Raw genomic sequence first — 13,775 nt, 5'->3', positions numbered from 1 at the left:
AGACGCAAAAATCCTCAACAAAATACTTGCAAATCGAATCCAGCAGCACTTTAAAAGAATTATACACCACGACCAGGTGGGATTTATTCCAGGTATGCAAGGCTGGTTCAACACAAGAAAATCAAATAATATAATACACCACATCAATAAATCAAAGCAGAAGAACCACATGATCACCTCGATTGATTCAGAAAAGGCATTTGACAAAATTCAACATCCTTTCCTGATGAAAACACTTCAAAGGATAGGAATAGAAGGGAACTTTTTCAATATGATAAAGGTAATATATGAAAAACCCACAGCTAACATCACACTCAATGGGGAGAGACTGAAAGCTTTTCCTCTAAGATCAGGAACAAGACAGGGATGTCCACTGTCACCATTGTTATTCCACATTGTGCTGGAAGTTCTAGCTAGAGCAATTAGGCAAGACAAAGAAATAAAAGGCATCCAAATTGAAGAAGAAGAAGTAAAACTTTCACCGTTTGCAGATGACATGATCCTCTGTGGAAAATCCACAAAAATCTAGAGCAAAGCCCCTAGAGCTAATCAATAATACAGCAAAGTGGCAGGCTACAGGATCAACTGGTAAAAATCTATAATGTTCTTGTACACAAGTAATGTGCAACAAGAGGAAGAAAGTTTAAAAAATCCATTTACAATAGTAAATGGAGAGGCGGGGCAAGATGGCAGACTGGTGAGCTGTATGTTTTAGTTACTCCTCCAGGAAAGTAGGTAGAAAGCCAGGAACTGCGTGGACTGGACACCACAGAGCAATCTGACTTTGGGCATACTTCATACAACACTCATGGAAAAGTGGAACTGCTGAGATCAGCGAAATCTGTAAGTTTTTGCGGCCAGGGGACCCGCGCCCCTCCCTGCCAGGCTCAGTCCCGGGGGAGGAGGGGCTGTCAGCTCCGGGAAGGAGAAGGGAGAACTGCAGTGGCTGCTCTTATCGGAAACTCATTCTACCAATCCAGACTCCAACCATAGATAGACAGAGACCAGACACCAGAGAATCTGTGAGCAGCCAGCCCAGCAGAGAGGAGACAGGCATAGAAAAAAAACAACACGAAAAACTCCAAAATAAACGCAGAGGATTTTTAGAGTTCTGGTGAACACAGAAAGGGGAAGGGCGGAGCCCAGGCCTTAAGGCGCATATGCAAATCCCGAAGAAAAGCCGATCTCTCTGCCCTGTGACATATAGATCAATGGAATCGAATTGAGAATTCAGAGATAGACCCTAAGATCTATGGCCGACTGATCTTTGATAAGGCCCCCAAAGTCACTGAACTGAGCCATAATGGTCTTTTCAACAAATGGGGCTGGGAGAGTTGGATATCCATATGCAAAAGAATGAAAGAGGACCCCTACCTCACCCCCTACACAAAAATTAACTCAAAATGGACCAAAGATCTCAATATAAAAGAAAGTACCATAAAACTCCTAGAAGATAATGTAGGAAAACATCTTCAAGACCTTGTATTAGGCGGCCACTTCCTAGACTTTACACCAAAAGCACAAGCAACAAAAGAGAAAATAGATAAATGGGAACTCCTCAAGCTTAGAAGTTTCTGCACCTCAAAGGAATTTCTCAAAAAGGTAAAGAGGCAGCCAACTCAATGGGAAAAAATTTTTGGAAACCATGTATCTGACAAAAGACTGATATCTTGCATATACAAAGAAATCCTACAACTCAATGACAATAGTACAGACAGCCCAATTATAAAATGGGCAAAAGATATGAAAAGACAGTTCTCTGAAGAGGAAATACAAATGGCCAAGAAACACATGAAAAAATGTTCAGCTTCACTAGCTATTAGAGAGATGCAAATTAAAACCACAATGAGATACCATCTAACACCGGTTAGAATGGCTGCCATTAAAGAAACAGGAAACTACAAATGCTGGAGGGGATAGGAGAAATTGGAACTCTTATTCACTGTTGGTGGGACTGTATAATGGTTCAGCCACTCTGGAAGTCAGTCTGGCAGTTCCTTAGAAAACTAGATACAGAGCTACCATTCGATCCGGCGATTGCACTTCTCGGTATATACCCGGAAGATCGGAAAGCAGTGACACGAACAGATATCTGCACGCCAATGTTCATAGCAGCATTATTCACAATTGCCAAGAGATGGAAACAACCCAAATGTCCTTCAACAGATGAGTGGATAAATAAAATGTGGTATATACACACGATAGAATACTACGCGTCAGTAAGAAGGAACGATCTCGTGAAACATATGACAACATGGATGAACCTTGAAGAAATAATGCTGAGTGAAATAAGCCAGGAACAAAAAGAGAAATATTATATGCTACCACTAATGTGAACTTTCAAAAATGTAAAACAAATGGTTTATAATGTAGAATGTAGGGGAACTAGCAGTAGAGAGTAATTAAGGAAGGGGGAACAATAATCCAAGAAGAACAGATAAGCTTTTTAACGTACTGGGGATGCCCAGAAATGACTATGGTCTGTTAATTTCTGATGGATATAGTAGGAACAAGTTCACAGAAAGGTTGCTATATTATGTAACTTTCTTGGGGTAAAGTAGGAACATGTTGGAAGTTAAGCAGTTACCTTAGGTTAGTTGTCTTTTTCTTACTCCCTTGTTATGGTCTCTTTGAAATGTTCTTTTATTGTATGTTTGTTTTCTTTTTAACTTTTTTTTTCATACAGTTGATTTAAAAAAGAAGGGAAAGTTAAAAAAAAAAAAAGAAAGAAAAACAAGGAAAAAAAAATGATGTAGTGCCCCCTTGAGGAGCCTGTGGAGAATGCAGGGGTATTCGCCTACCCCACCTCCATGGTTGCTAACATGACCACAGACATAGGGGACTGGTGGTTTGATGGGTTGAGCCCTCTACCATAAGTTTTACCCTTGGGAAGACGGTTGCTGCAAAGGAGAGGCTAGGCCTCCCTATATTTGTGCCTAAGAGTCTCCTCCTGAATGCCTCTTTGTTGCTCAGATGTGGCCCTCTCTCTCTGGCTAAGCCAACTTGAAAGGTGAAATCACTGCCCTCCCCCCTACGTGGGATCAGACACCCAGGGGAGTGAAGCTCCCTGGCAATGTGGAATATGACTCCCGGGGAGGAATGTAGACCCGGCATCGTGGGACGGAGAACATCTTCTTGACCAAAAGGGGGATGTGAAAGGAAATGAAATAAGCTTCAGTGGCAGAGAGATTCCAAAAGGAGCCGAGAGGTCACTCTGGTGGGCACTCTTACGCACACTTTAGACAACCCTTTTTAGGTTCTAAAGAATTGGGGTAGCTGGTGGTGGATACCTGAAACTATCAAACTACAACCCAGAACCCATGAATCTCGAAGACAGATGTATAAAAATGTAGCTTATGAGGGGCGACAATGGGATTGGGAAAGCCATAAGGACCACACTCCACTTTGTCTAGTTTATGGATGGATGAGTAGAAAAATAGGGGAAGGAAACAAACAGACAAAGGTACCCAGTGTTCTTTTTTACTTCAATTGCTCGTTTTCACTCTAATTATTATTCTTGTTATTTTTGTGTGTGTGCTAATGAAGGTGTCAGGGATTGATTTAGGTGATGAATCTACAACTATGTAATGGTACTGTAAACAATCGAAAGTACGATTTGTTTTGTATGACTGCGTTGTATGTGAATATATCTCAATAAAATGATTAAAAAAATAGTAAATGGAATGTGCAACAAGAGGAAGAAATAAAAAAAATTCCATTTACAATAGTAGCCAAAAGAATCGAGTATTTAGGAATAAACTTAACAAAGGACACAAAAGACTTATGCAAGGAAAACTACAAGAAAGTGCTAAAAGAAATTGAACAGGACCTATAAAAATGGAAGAATATACCATGTACTTGGATTGGAAGACTAAATATAGTTAAGATGTCAGTTCTACCTAAACTGTTTTATAGATTCAATGCAATACCAACTGAAATCCCACCAACTTACTTCGCATAAATAGAAAAACCAATGACTGAATTTATTTGGAAGGGCAGGGTGCCCCAAGTAGCCAAAAATCTTAATAAAGAGGAATGAAGTGGGAGGTCTCATGCTACCTGACTTTGAAGCCTACTACAAAGCTATAGTGCTCAAAACAGCATGGTACTAGCACAAGGACACAGGTCCTGACCAATGGAATCAAATTGAGTGTTCAGAAATAGACTCTCACATCTATGGACAATTGATCTTTGATAAGGCAGTCAAGCCAAAATAACTGGGACAGAGCAGCCTCTTCAATAGATGTTTGGAGAACTGGATATCCATATGCAAAAGAATGAAAGAGAACTCCTTTCTCACACCTTATACAAAAATTAACTCAAAATGGATCAAAGACCTAAACATTAGCACTAAGGCCATAAGACTTTTAGAAGAAAATGTAGGGAAATATCTTAAAGATCTTGTATAGGAGTTGGTTTCCTAGACCTTACACCCAAAGCAGGGGCAATGAAAGAAAAAAACAGATAAATGGCAACTCCTTAAAATTAAACATTTTGTATATCAAAGGACTGTCAGACAGGTAAAAAGGCAGCCTACACAATGGGAGGCAATATTTGGAAACCACATATCAGATAAGGGTTTAATATCCAGAATATATGAAGAGATCCAACAATTCAACCACAGAAAGACAAACAACCCAATTTAAAAATGGGCAAAAGACATGGATAGACACATTTCTGAAGAGGAAATACAAATGGCTAGAAAACACATGAAAAGATGCTCAACTTCACTGGCTATAAGGGAAATGCAAATTCAAACCACAATGAGATATCATCTCACACATACTAGAATGGCCATTATCAATAAAACAGAAAATCACAAGTGCTGGATAGGATGTGGAGAAAGGGGCACACTTATTCACTGTTGGTGGGAATGTAGAATGGTGCAGCCACTCTTGAAGGCACTGTGGTGGTTCCTCAGGAAGCTGAGTATAGAATTGCCATATGATCCAGCAATTCCATTACTAGGAATATACGCAGAGAAACTGAAAGCTAAGACATGAATGGACATTTGTAAACCGATGTTTATAGCAGCATTTTTCACAATTTCCAAGAGATGGAAACAGCCCAAATGTCCATCAATGGACGAGTGGATAAACAAATTGTGGTATATACACACACAGTGGAATATTATGCAGCTGTAAGACATAACAAAGTCATGGAACATGTAAGAACGTGGATGAAAATTGAGGCCATTATGTCGAGCAAAGTTAGCCAGAAACAAAAAGACAAATACTGTATGGTCTCACTAATATGAACTAACATTTATGAGCAAACTTTGAGAGTCAAAAGCTGAGAAAACAGTTTATCAGCAGATAGAAAGAAGGTAGAGTTTGGACATTTGATGCCCAAGAATGTAGAGGGTTCAACAGGATTGATTGTATAGATCCAGAAATGGATAACATAATACTCTGTGATGGTGGCACAATATTTTAAGTACACGAATCAAAGACATCTGTGAGTAAAGCTGAAAGAGGGGTGCTAAGGGCATGTATGACACCAGAAGGAAAGAGACAATAAAGATGGGGCTGTATAACTTAGTGAAACCTAGAATGGTCAGTGATGGTGACTAAATGGACAAATATAAAAATTTTGTTACATGTGGGAGAACAAATGAATGTCAGCCTTGCAAGATGTTGAAAAAGGGATGGTATTGGGGAAAAATATAATCAAAGCAAACAGGAGTCTATGGTTAACCAGTATCATTATAATAAATGTAACAAAGGCAATATACCAAAGCTAAATGACTATGAGAGGGGAATATAAGGATGTGGTGTGGGATTCTTGGTAGTGGTGCTGTTGTCTGACATTATTATTATATTGTATTGTATGGTATTTTAATTTTTTATCTTTTTTATTATTCTTTTAAAAAATTTTTGTAGTAATGGATATGTTCAAGTGCTGATTGTGGTGATGAATGCACAACTATATGATGATAGTTGAACAATTCATTGTACACTGTGGATGATTGCATGGTATGTGAATATATCTATAAAATTGCAAGGCAAATATGAACAGAGGGATACAAGTGCTGGAGAAAACATGGAGAGAGTGATGTACCTATTTACTGTTGGTGGGGAAGTAGAATGAAGTAGCATATCTGGAGGACAAGAAGCTAAGTATGTGGGTGCCATAAGGTCCCGCAACCTCATCATGGGGTATTTACTTTGAACACCTGAAAGCAGGGACACAAATGGACATTGGGACATGGGTTTATAGTGGCAGTATACACAATTTGCAACAGATGGAGGTGGCCTAGGGGTACATCTACTATTGACTGTAATGGTGAACTGTGGTGTGTGTATACAAGAGAATATGGAGCAGCTGCAGGAAGCAACAAAGCTGTGAGACACGCAACTAAGTGAATGGATCTTGAGGACAGCATTTTGAGTGAAGTCCACCAGAAACAAAAAGACAAACATTATAATGTCTCACTAATATGGACTAACTATGATGTGTAAACTCTGAGAATTTAATCTTAGAGCACAGAATATCATGGGAATGCTTATTGTAATGGCACCTAGATTGTAAGCTCTTACAGCAGTCACATCTATTCCTGAATTGTAATGGTTATCTCTAAATTTTGAGATGCTGAGCTCTTGTGTATAACCTGGTTGGACTCTGAAACTTTGGGTATCTGTGTGATACCTGAAACTCAGAGCAAGAGCTTTCCAGCTATGAATATCAGCATTACCTTATACAGCAACTGTTGAAAAAAGAGCTGAAAAAGAGTTTACACTTCAATTAGAGATATGAATGAATGAAGCAGATCTGGTCAGGACTAAGGCAAATCAGACCAAAGGGTAAAGGATGATATTGACTGTGTCTTAAAACTTCAACTTCTATGTCAGATCAAGGGAAGAGATGTTTATTTTGTGCAGGATCTATATTTTCTGTAGCACACTAAATAATTTAACTTGTACAGTCAGTTTATTCAAACACCATAATTACATGGAATTTTGAATAGGAAGTGAGATCTGGTAGGCGTGTACAGATTAGTGTGAAATTCAGATACATCTCAAAGTAATTTGGGCAGAGAATGAGGACATACTTGCAGGGACTCCTGGGGAACTAGAGAAAAATGCAGAAATGGACTTCCCCACCTGGGTTGTGACTGGTGTTCTAGCAAAGGTTGAGGACTGACAGTTTGGTAGGATGAGACCCCGATCTTGGGGCATGCCCTTTTGAAGCTTGTTGCTGCAAAGGAGAGGCTGAGCCTACTTATAATTGTGCCTAAGGATCTCCCCCAGAGAACCCTTGTTGCTCAGATGTGGCCCCTCTCTCTCTTAAGTCCACGCAGCAGGTAAAATCCCAGCTCTCCCTCCTAAGTGGGACGTAACTCCCAGGGGTGTAAATCTCCTTGGCAAAGTGGAACATGACTCCTGGGAATGAGCCTGGATCCAGCATAGTGTGATTGAGAGACTTCTTGTCCAAAAAGGGGCAGAGAAATAAAACAAAGTAAGGTTTCAGGTGCTGAGAGATTTCAAACAGAGTTGAGAGGTCACTCTGGTGGGCATTCTTACGCACTATATAGATATCCCTTTTTAGTTCTTAAGTGTATTGGAATAACTACAAGGAAATACCTGAATCTGTTGAACTGCAACCGAGTAGCCTTGATTCTTGAAGATGACTGCATTAACTATGTAGCTTACATGGTGTGACTGTGTGATTATGAAAACCTCATGGTTGACACTCCATTTATCCAGTGTATGGACAGATGAGTAGAAAAATGGGGACAAAAAGTAAATGAAAAATATGGTGGAACGGGGGGTGACGGAATGTTTTGGGTGTTCTTTTTTTACTTTTATTTTTATTTTTAATTGTTTTGGAGTAAGAAAAACGTTCAAAAGTTGATTCTGGTGATGAATGCACAACTATGCGATGGTACTGTGAACAACTGTTTGTACACTGTGGTTGAATGTAGGGTATGTGAATATATCTCAATAAAGTGAGTTTAAAAAAAGTATATCTACTCTACTGCTATAAAAAATTACTATAGTATTATTGACAAAGCAATGCAAATTTGTTATCTCACAGTTCTGGAGGCCAGAAGTCCGACATGTCTCTCACGGGGCTAAAATCAAGGTGTCACAGGTCTGGTTCCTTCTGGAGGCTCTAGAGGAGAATCCATTTTCCTACCTTTCCCAGCTTCTAGAGACCTCCTGCATTCCTTGGCTCATGGCCACTTCCTCCATTTTCAAAGCCAATAGCATACCATTTTCAAATCTCTCTGACTCTGACCCTCTTCCACATTTTAAAGATCCTTGTGATTACATTGGGCCCGCCTGGATAATCCAGCACACTCTCCCCATCTCAAAATTCTTAGTTTAATCACATCTTCAAGGCCCGTTTGCTATGTAAGGTTCGGGCAATTAGGTCATGGACCTCTTTTTGTGGGGAGAGCATTATTCCACCTACTATAGCCATCTTCTTGAAAGCAGAAGTCCACCTCTTCTTCCTTTTTTTAAAAAAACTAATTATTTATGCATATACAGCCCAATATACACAGCATACAAAAGCAGATGTCCTCTGGTTGAGGTTGCAGGAGACCTAGAAACCCTTTACACTCCAAGGCAGCACAAAGATTGAGACAATCATTACCAGAAGAGGGGCCTAAGGCCACCTCTTAGACTAATGTTCTCTGGCCCTACTACCTGATAATTAAGGTTGTACAAGTATCTCCTTTTCCCAGTTTACATTCATCCTCCCCCAAGCTTGGGGTGGGGATGGTACAGAGGAGGTATAGTGTAGTAGTTAAAAGCATAGGCTCATGAACTAGATTGCCTGAGTTCATATCCTTCCTCTCCTATTTCCAAGCCCTGTGACTTTGGGAAAATTAATTACTATCTGTAAAACTGGGATAAAATATTATGTCCCCAAAGCAGTGGTTAACAAATTTGTGTACACATTGGAATCATCAGATATACTAATGCCTGGGTCCCATTACTAGAGATAATTTAATTGATATGAGGGTGTAGTCTGGGCTCTTGAATATTTAAAAGCCCTCTAGGTGATTCTTATGTGAAGACAAGTTTGGGAGCCAGAACCTCAAAGGGTTGTTGTGAGGATTTAAGGCTGGCAGAGTACCTCATAATTTGCTTTTCCTTACAAACATTGGCTCACCAAGATGAGACCTGGTAAGTGACAGCGGCAGATCCATGTCTGCTTGGAAGGCTTATCTGGGCCTCAGTTTTCTCATCTGTAAAATGGTGATAACCATATATGGGCTACAGAATCAACATGTTTTATAAACCATAAAATATTGCCCAACAAACAAAATGTGGTGTATATATATACAATGGAATATTATTGAGAATTAAGAAGGAATGAAGTCCTGAAATATGTGACAACATGGATGAACCCTGAGGACATTATGTTAAGTCAAATAAGTCAGATACAAAAGGACAAATATTTAATGATCTCACTGATACGAACTCATAGGCATAAAATACAGAATATAGGTTACCAGGATATAGAATGAGGCTAAAGAATGGGGAGTGGTTGCTTAATATGTGCAGAATGTTTTAACTAAGGTGAACTTAAACATTTGGAAATGGACAAAGGTGACGGCAGCATGTTATTGTGAGAATAATTAACAGTGAGTGCTGAACGGTGTGTGAACGTGGTGGAAGGGGGACGTTTAGTCATGTATGTAACCAGAATGAAAGCTGGAGGTTAAAACATGGAATGTATAACACAATGAATCTTGTGGTGGATGATGTCCATGATTAACTGCACAAATATTAAAAAATTCTTTCATGAACTAGAGCTATAAGGAGTTAATAATAGAGGGGTATAGGGAAAAACGTACCTATTGTAAACTATGGACTATAGCTAACAGTAATATCTTAATACTCTTTCATCAACAGTAACAAATGTGCCACATCAATACTATGGGTCAATAATAATGGGAGGATAATGAGTACGGGAGGATTAGGGTTTTCTTTATTATTTTTATTTCTTTCCTGGAGCAATGAAAATGTTTTAAATTTGATCATGGGGCTGTATGAACAACTATGTGATAATAGTGTAAACCAGTGATTGTATACTTCAGATGACTTCTATGCTGTGTAAATATCTCTCAGTAAAATTACATTTAAAAAATACTGCTCAACAGCATATGCGCATACGTATACACTCTCCATCCTTACCTCACACTCCACTCCCCACCACCTTTTACAACAGGGCCCAAAGGTAGTTTCTCTGCCTTTATTGGCACTGAAATATATCAAGGTAGTAGGAGATGGGACAAGCCTGGAGGTCTTTCCAACAGGGAGGCAGGAGGGGCATGACCACCCCAGAAGGAGTCCAGAGATACAAACCATCCCTCAGAAGCAGCCCCTAGGTCCCAATGCCAAGCAAGTCCAGAAGCATCACTTGGCCTATGTGGGACCCAGATCCAGATCCACAGTGGAAAAGTCAGCCTGGAGCTGTGGAAAGGGCATAGGCTATTAAGCCAGACAGTCTTGTGACCTTGGGAAGTTACTCCAATACTTTGGAGTCTATTCCCTCCTTTATAAAGTCTGATCCACCCCAAAGGACTGAAGGCAGATGAAATGAGATCAGGGATGGGAAGGTGGTCTATAGAATGGAAATCACAGTGAAGTCTGTCACAGCCACACCCCATGCCACAAAGAAGGATCAGGTCATGGGGAAAGTCTTCCTAAACTTTATTGGCACTGAAACAGACCAAGGGTTGTGCATAAACCCCTCCAAAAACAATTTTTTAAAAACCCCAAAATCACTCACAAAAAACCCTGAATACAAAATATAACCTTTCTCCCCAGCATCCCTGGGGGTGAGTTACTGCTCCTAAGGTAGCTAGGTTGCCCTACAAATTCTGGGTTTGAATTTAGCCAATATAGGGCATATCACCAAAAGAGTGTCAATATAGTTCACAGCAATGCACACAAGATTCCCCAAGGTCAGGCAGGAAGGGATGGTGGAACAGAGCAAGGCCAGTGGGCTCTAGGCTAGGGGACCTGCATGGAGTGACAGAGCAGTCACATGGAGACTGAGCCCTGGGGAGAATGCAGATAGGAACAGGAAAAACAAGTATCAAGAACTTAAGAATGGCATGCATGACCTATAGTGACAAGGGACATCACTAATACTGTAAGCTTCTTGCATTAATATTTCTGGCAAAATATCCTTTTATAATGCAGTATATACTTCCCAAGTGTGGGATTGGTAAGGGAATGAGGCCAAAATGATCCTGCTCCAAGACTAATATCTTCTAATGGTGCATCAGCAAGAAAAGGTAGAAATCAGTATTTTGTTAGATACCACTGAAATATATAATACTGGTAGACAGAAAAAGGGCACACATGAGACACAGAAGAGGAGAAGGCTGCTCCTGGGTTAAGGGCCAGGGTTGGGGGGTTGGAAGGAAGCGACAGAGCCCCTAGCAGCTCTCTGGTTTATAGCTCCAAGGCACAGCACAGCTGGTGGCAAGATCTGGGTTGGAGGTTTATCAAACAGAGGCAGGGCCCAGTCACCACCTTGTGGGATCAGGGACAAGGGCTTCTCTTACCACACTCAGCTTCCTTCCACCTACCCACCAATTAAGCCAATTGCTGTCAAGCTCTAGGACTCACCATACCAAGGCCTGGATGGCATTGACTCAGGGGCTATGGTCCAAGTAGCTCTCACAGGGGAAGTAGCTTGGGACCACTGGCAGGAAATACTGAAGCCAGGTGTGAACACTTCCTCTCATTCGGCAAGAGCCTTGGATGGGACTGGCTGGGCTCTTGAGTACCCATCCCTACTGTTCAAGTTGGATTGGCTTTAAGAATTTGGGCAGATCCAGAGAAGGGAAGAGTCAGCCCAGGGCACTGCGATAAGTTCATGGAGTTCACTGGAGATAGGTTGAGCTCCCACAAGGCACTGGGGCAGGGTCTTCTACCCAGCCTTGCCTGAATAGAAGGGCCAAAGGCCTGGGATGTTGGAGAAGCCCCATGAAAGCACCATCCCCCCCACTCAATATTAGGGAGAAACCAAGTCCCTGAACTCAGGGCCAAGGTTAAATGGGACTGAGTTTGTAACAGGCCCGTTCTAGGGGTTAGAAACTGGAATGACTAAACATCTCGTTACCCTCCAATCATTAAAAAGCCTAAACAGCACTAGGTCAGTAGACACCCTAGAGCACACAGCCAGGGCCATTTCCTTCACTAAACGCTGTCACAGGACTCTAAAGATCAAGGCAGTGGTGGGGCAGGGGAAGGGGTCTTAGCTTCAACCTCCCCTACCCTTGACTCCCTTGGGACAACAGTAAGTGTGGAGGTGTTTCCCAAATCAAGTAGGAAATGCCTGTAAGCTGGGGAAGTGGTCTGTCCTAGCAGATGAAATTAAAGGGGGCAGAAAGGGGAAAGGGGTCCCATCAGCACCACAGTGGACCATTTCTCTGCCCAGGAAGTAGGTGGGGACTGAAGGGCTATGTTTGGTCCCATGGCTGCACTGAATTGCTTGGCATGACTTCAGGGCTTGTCCTAGTTTGCTAATGCTGCAGAATGCAAAACACCAGAGATGGATTGGCTTTTATAAAAAGGGGGTTTATTTGGCTATACAGTTACAGTCTTAAGGCCATAAAGTGTCCAAGGTAACACATCAATAATCGGGTACCTTCACTGGAGGATGGTCAATGGTGTCCGGAAAACCTCTGTTAGCCAGGAAGGCACATGGCTGGCGTCTGCTCCAAAGTTCTGGCTTCCAAATGGCTTCTTCCAGGACATTCCTCTCTAGCAAGCTTGCTCCTCTTCAAAACGTCACTCACAGCTGCACTGAGTTCAGTCTCTTTGAGTCAGCACGTTTATATGGCTCCCCTGATCAAGGTCTGTCCTGAATGGGCAGGGCCATGCCTCCATGGGAGTATCCCACCAGAGTCACCACCCACAGCTGGGTGGGGCACCTTCCAAGCAAATCTAATCAGCACCGAAAGTCTGTCCCAGAAGACTACATCAAAGATAATGGCATTTGGGGGACAAAATGCATTCAAACTGGCACAGGGCTGCTCTAGTTAGTGGCTCCAGCACAGTGTGAGTTAGGCAAGAGTATAGGAGAGTGAGGGGAAGGAAGAAGGGAGGAGGGGTCCCTAGAGGCTGGGTGCCCATTACATTGACTCAAATTCATCAATGCACTGCTTGGTGTTGCCCTGACGGATCTGGCGCAGCGTCTTGTATTTGTCTCGGCCCAGCTGTATGTTCTCAGCATGGAACATGTCATTGGTAGTCTTCTTAGACTCATCACGGGCATTGGCCAGCTCTGAAGTGAGGGCCTGTAAAGGGACAGACGGACACAGAGGTCAATGGCTTCCTCTCATTTTATCTCTCCTTATTTTATTTCAATAAATTCCTCTCTCTCTCTCCTTCCTTCTCCCCACCCCCCACCCCGCGCACTCTCGCTGTCACGCTCTCTCTCTCACTCACTCTCACTCGCTCTCAATTTCCAGCCCTGTTAGTGGGGCAAGAATAAAACACACACACACACACAAAAAAAAAAACTTAGGTGACTACTTGTCAATGCCTTGAGAGCAGAACACTGTACCAAAAATTCAGGCAGGAATTATGTCACTTAGATATTTTCTGAATGTTAAGAGTTGAATGGAGTGGGGGTGGGAGTTGGGTGGGCAGAGGGAAGGTCCCAAGAAGGGAATAAGTGGCCCAGGGCCTGATTAATAAGCAAGGGGGCTTGACTTTAAAGCTCTCACTTGAGAAAGGCTCAGGCTCCCATAGGGTACCAAAGCAGGCTTCTCTACCTATCCTTCTATGATGGTCAAG

At 41.8% G+C, this 13,775-nt stretch overlaps 1 protein-coding gene across 1 annotated transcript in view; it reads right to left on the bottom strand.

Moving 5' to 3' along the window:
- Window positions 1-10,649: 10,649 nt before the first annotated feature.
- MSN (moesin) overlaps window positions 10,650-13,775 on the bottom strand; it is a 42,403-nt gene continuing 39,277 nt past the window's right edge. Inside the window, 2 exon segments of the mRNA XM_037823758.1 lie at window positions 10,650-12,484; window positions 13,009-13,273. Of these exon segments, the coding sequence (XP_037679686.1) occupies window positions 13,109-13,273 (165 nt within the window). The 3' untranslated portion in view covers window positions 10,650-12,484; window positions 13,009-13,108.

This window comes from Choloepus didactylus, assembly GCF_015220235.1.
Source record: "Choloepus didactylus isolate mChoDid1 chromosome 24 unlocalized genomic scaffold, mChoDid1.pri SUPER_24_unloc1, whole genome shotgun sequence".
Lineage (NCBI taxonomy): Eukaryota > Metazoa > Chordata > Mammalia > Pilosa > Megalonychidae > Choloepus > Choloepus didactylus.
The sequence above is the reverse complement of the archived record's forward strand: the minus strand, read 5'-3'. Positions and strand labels throughout refer to the sequence as shown.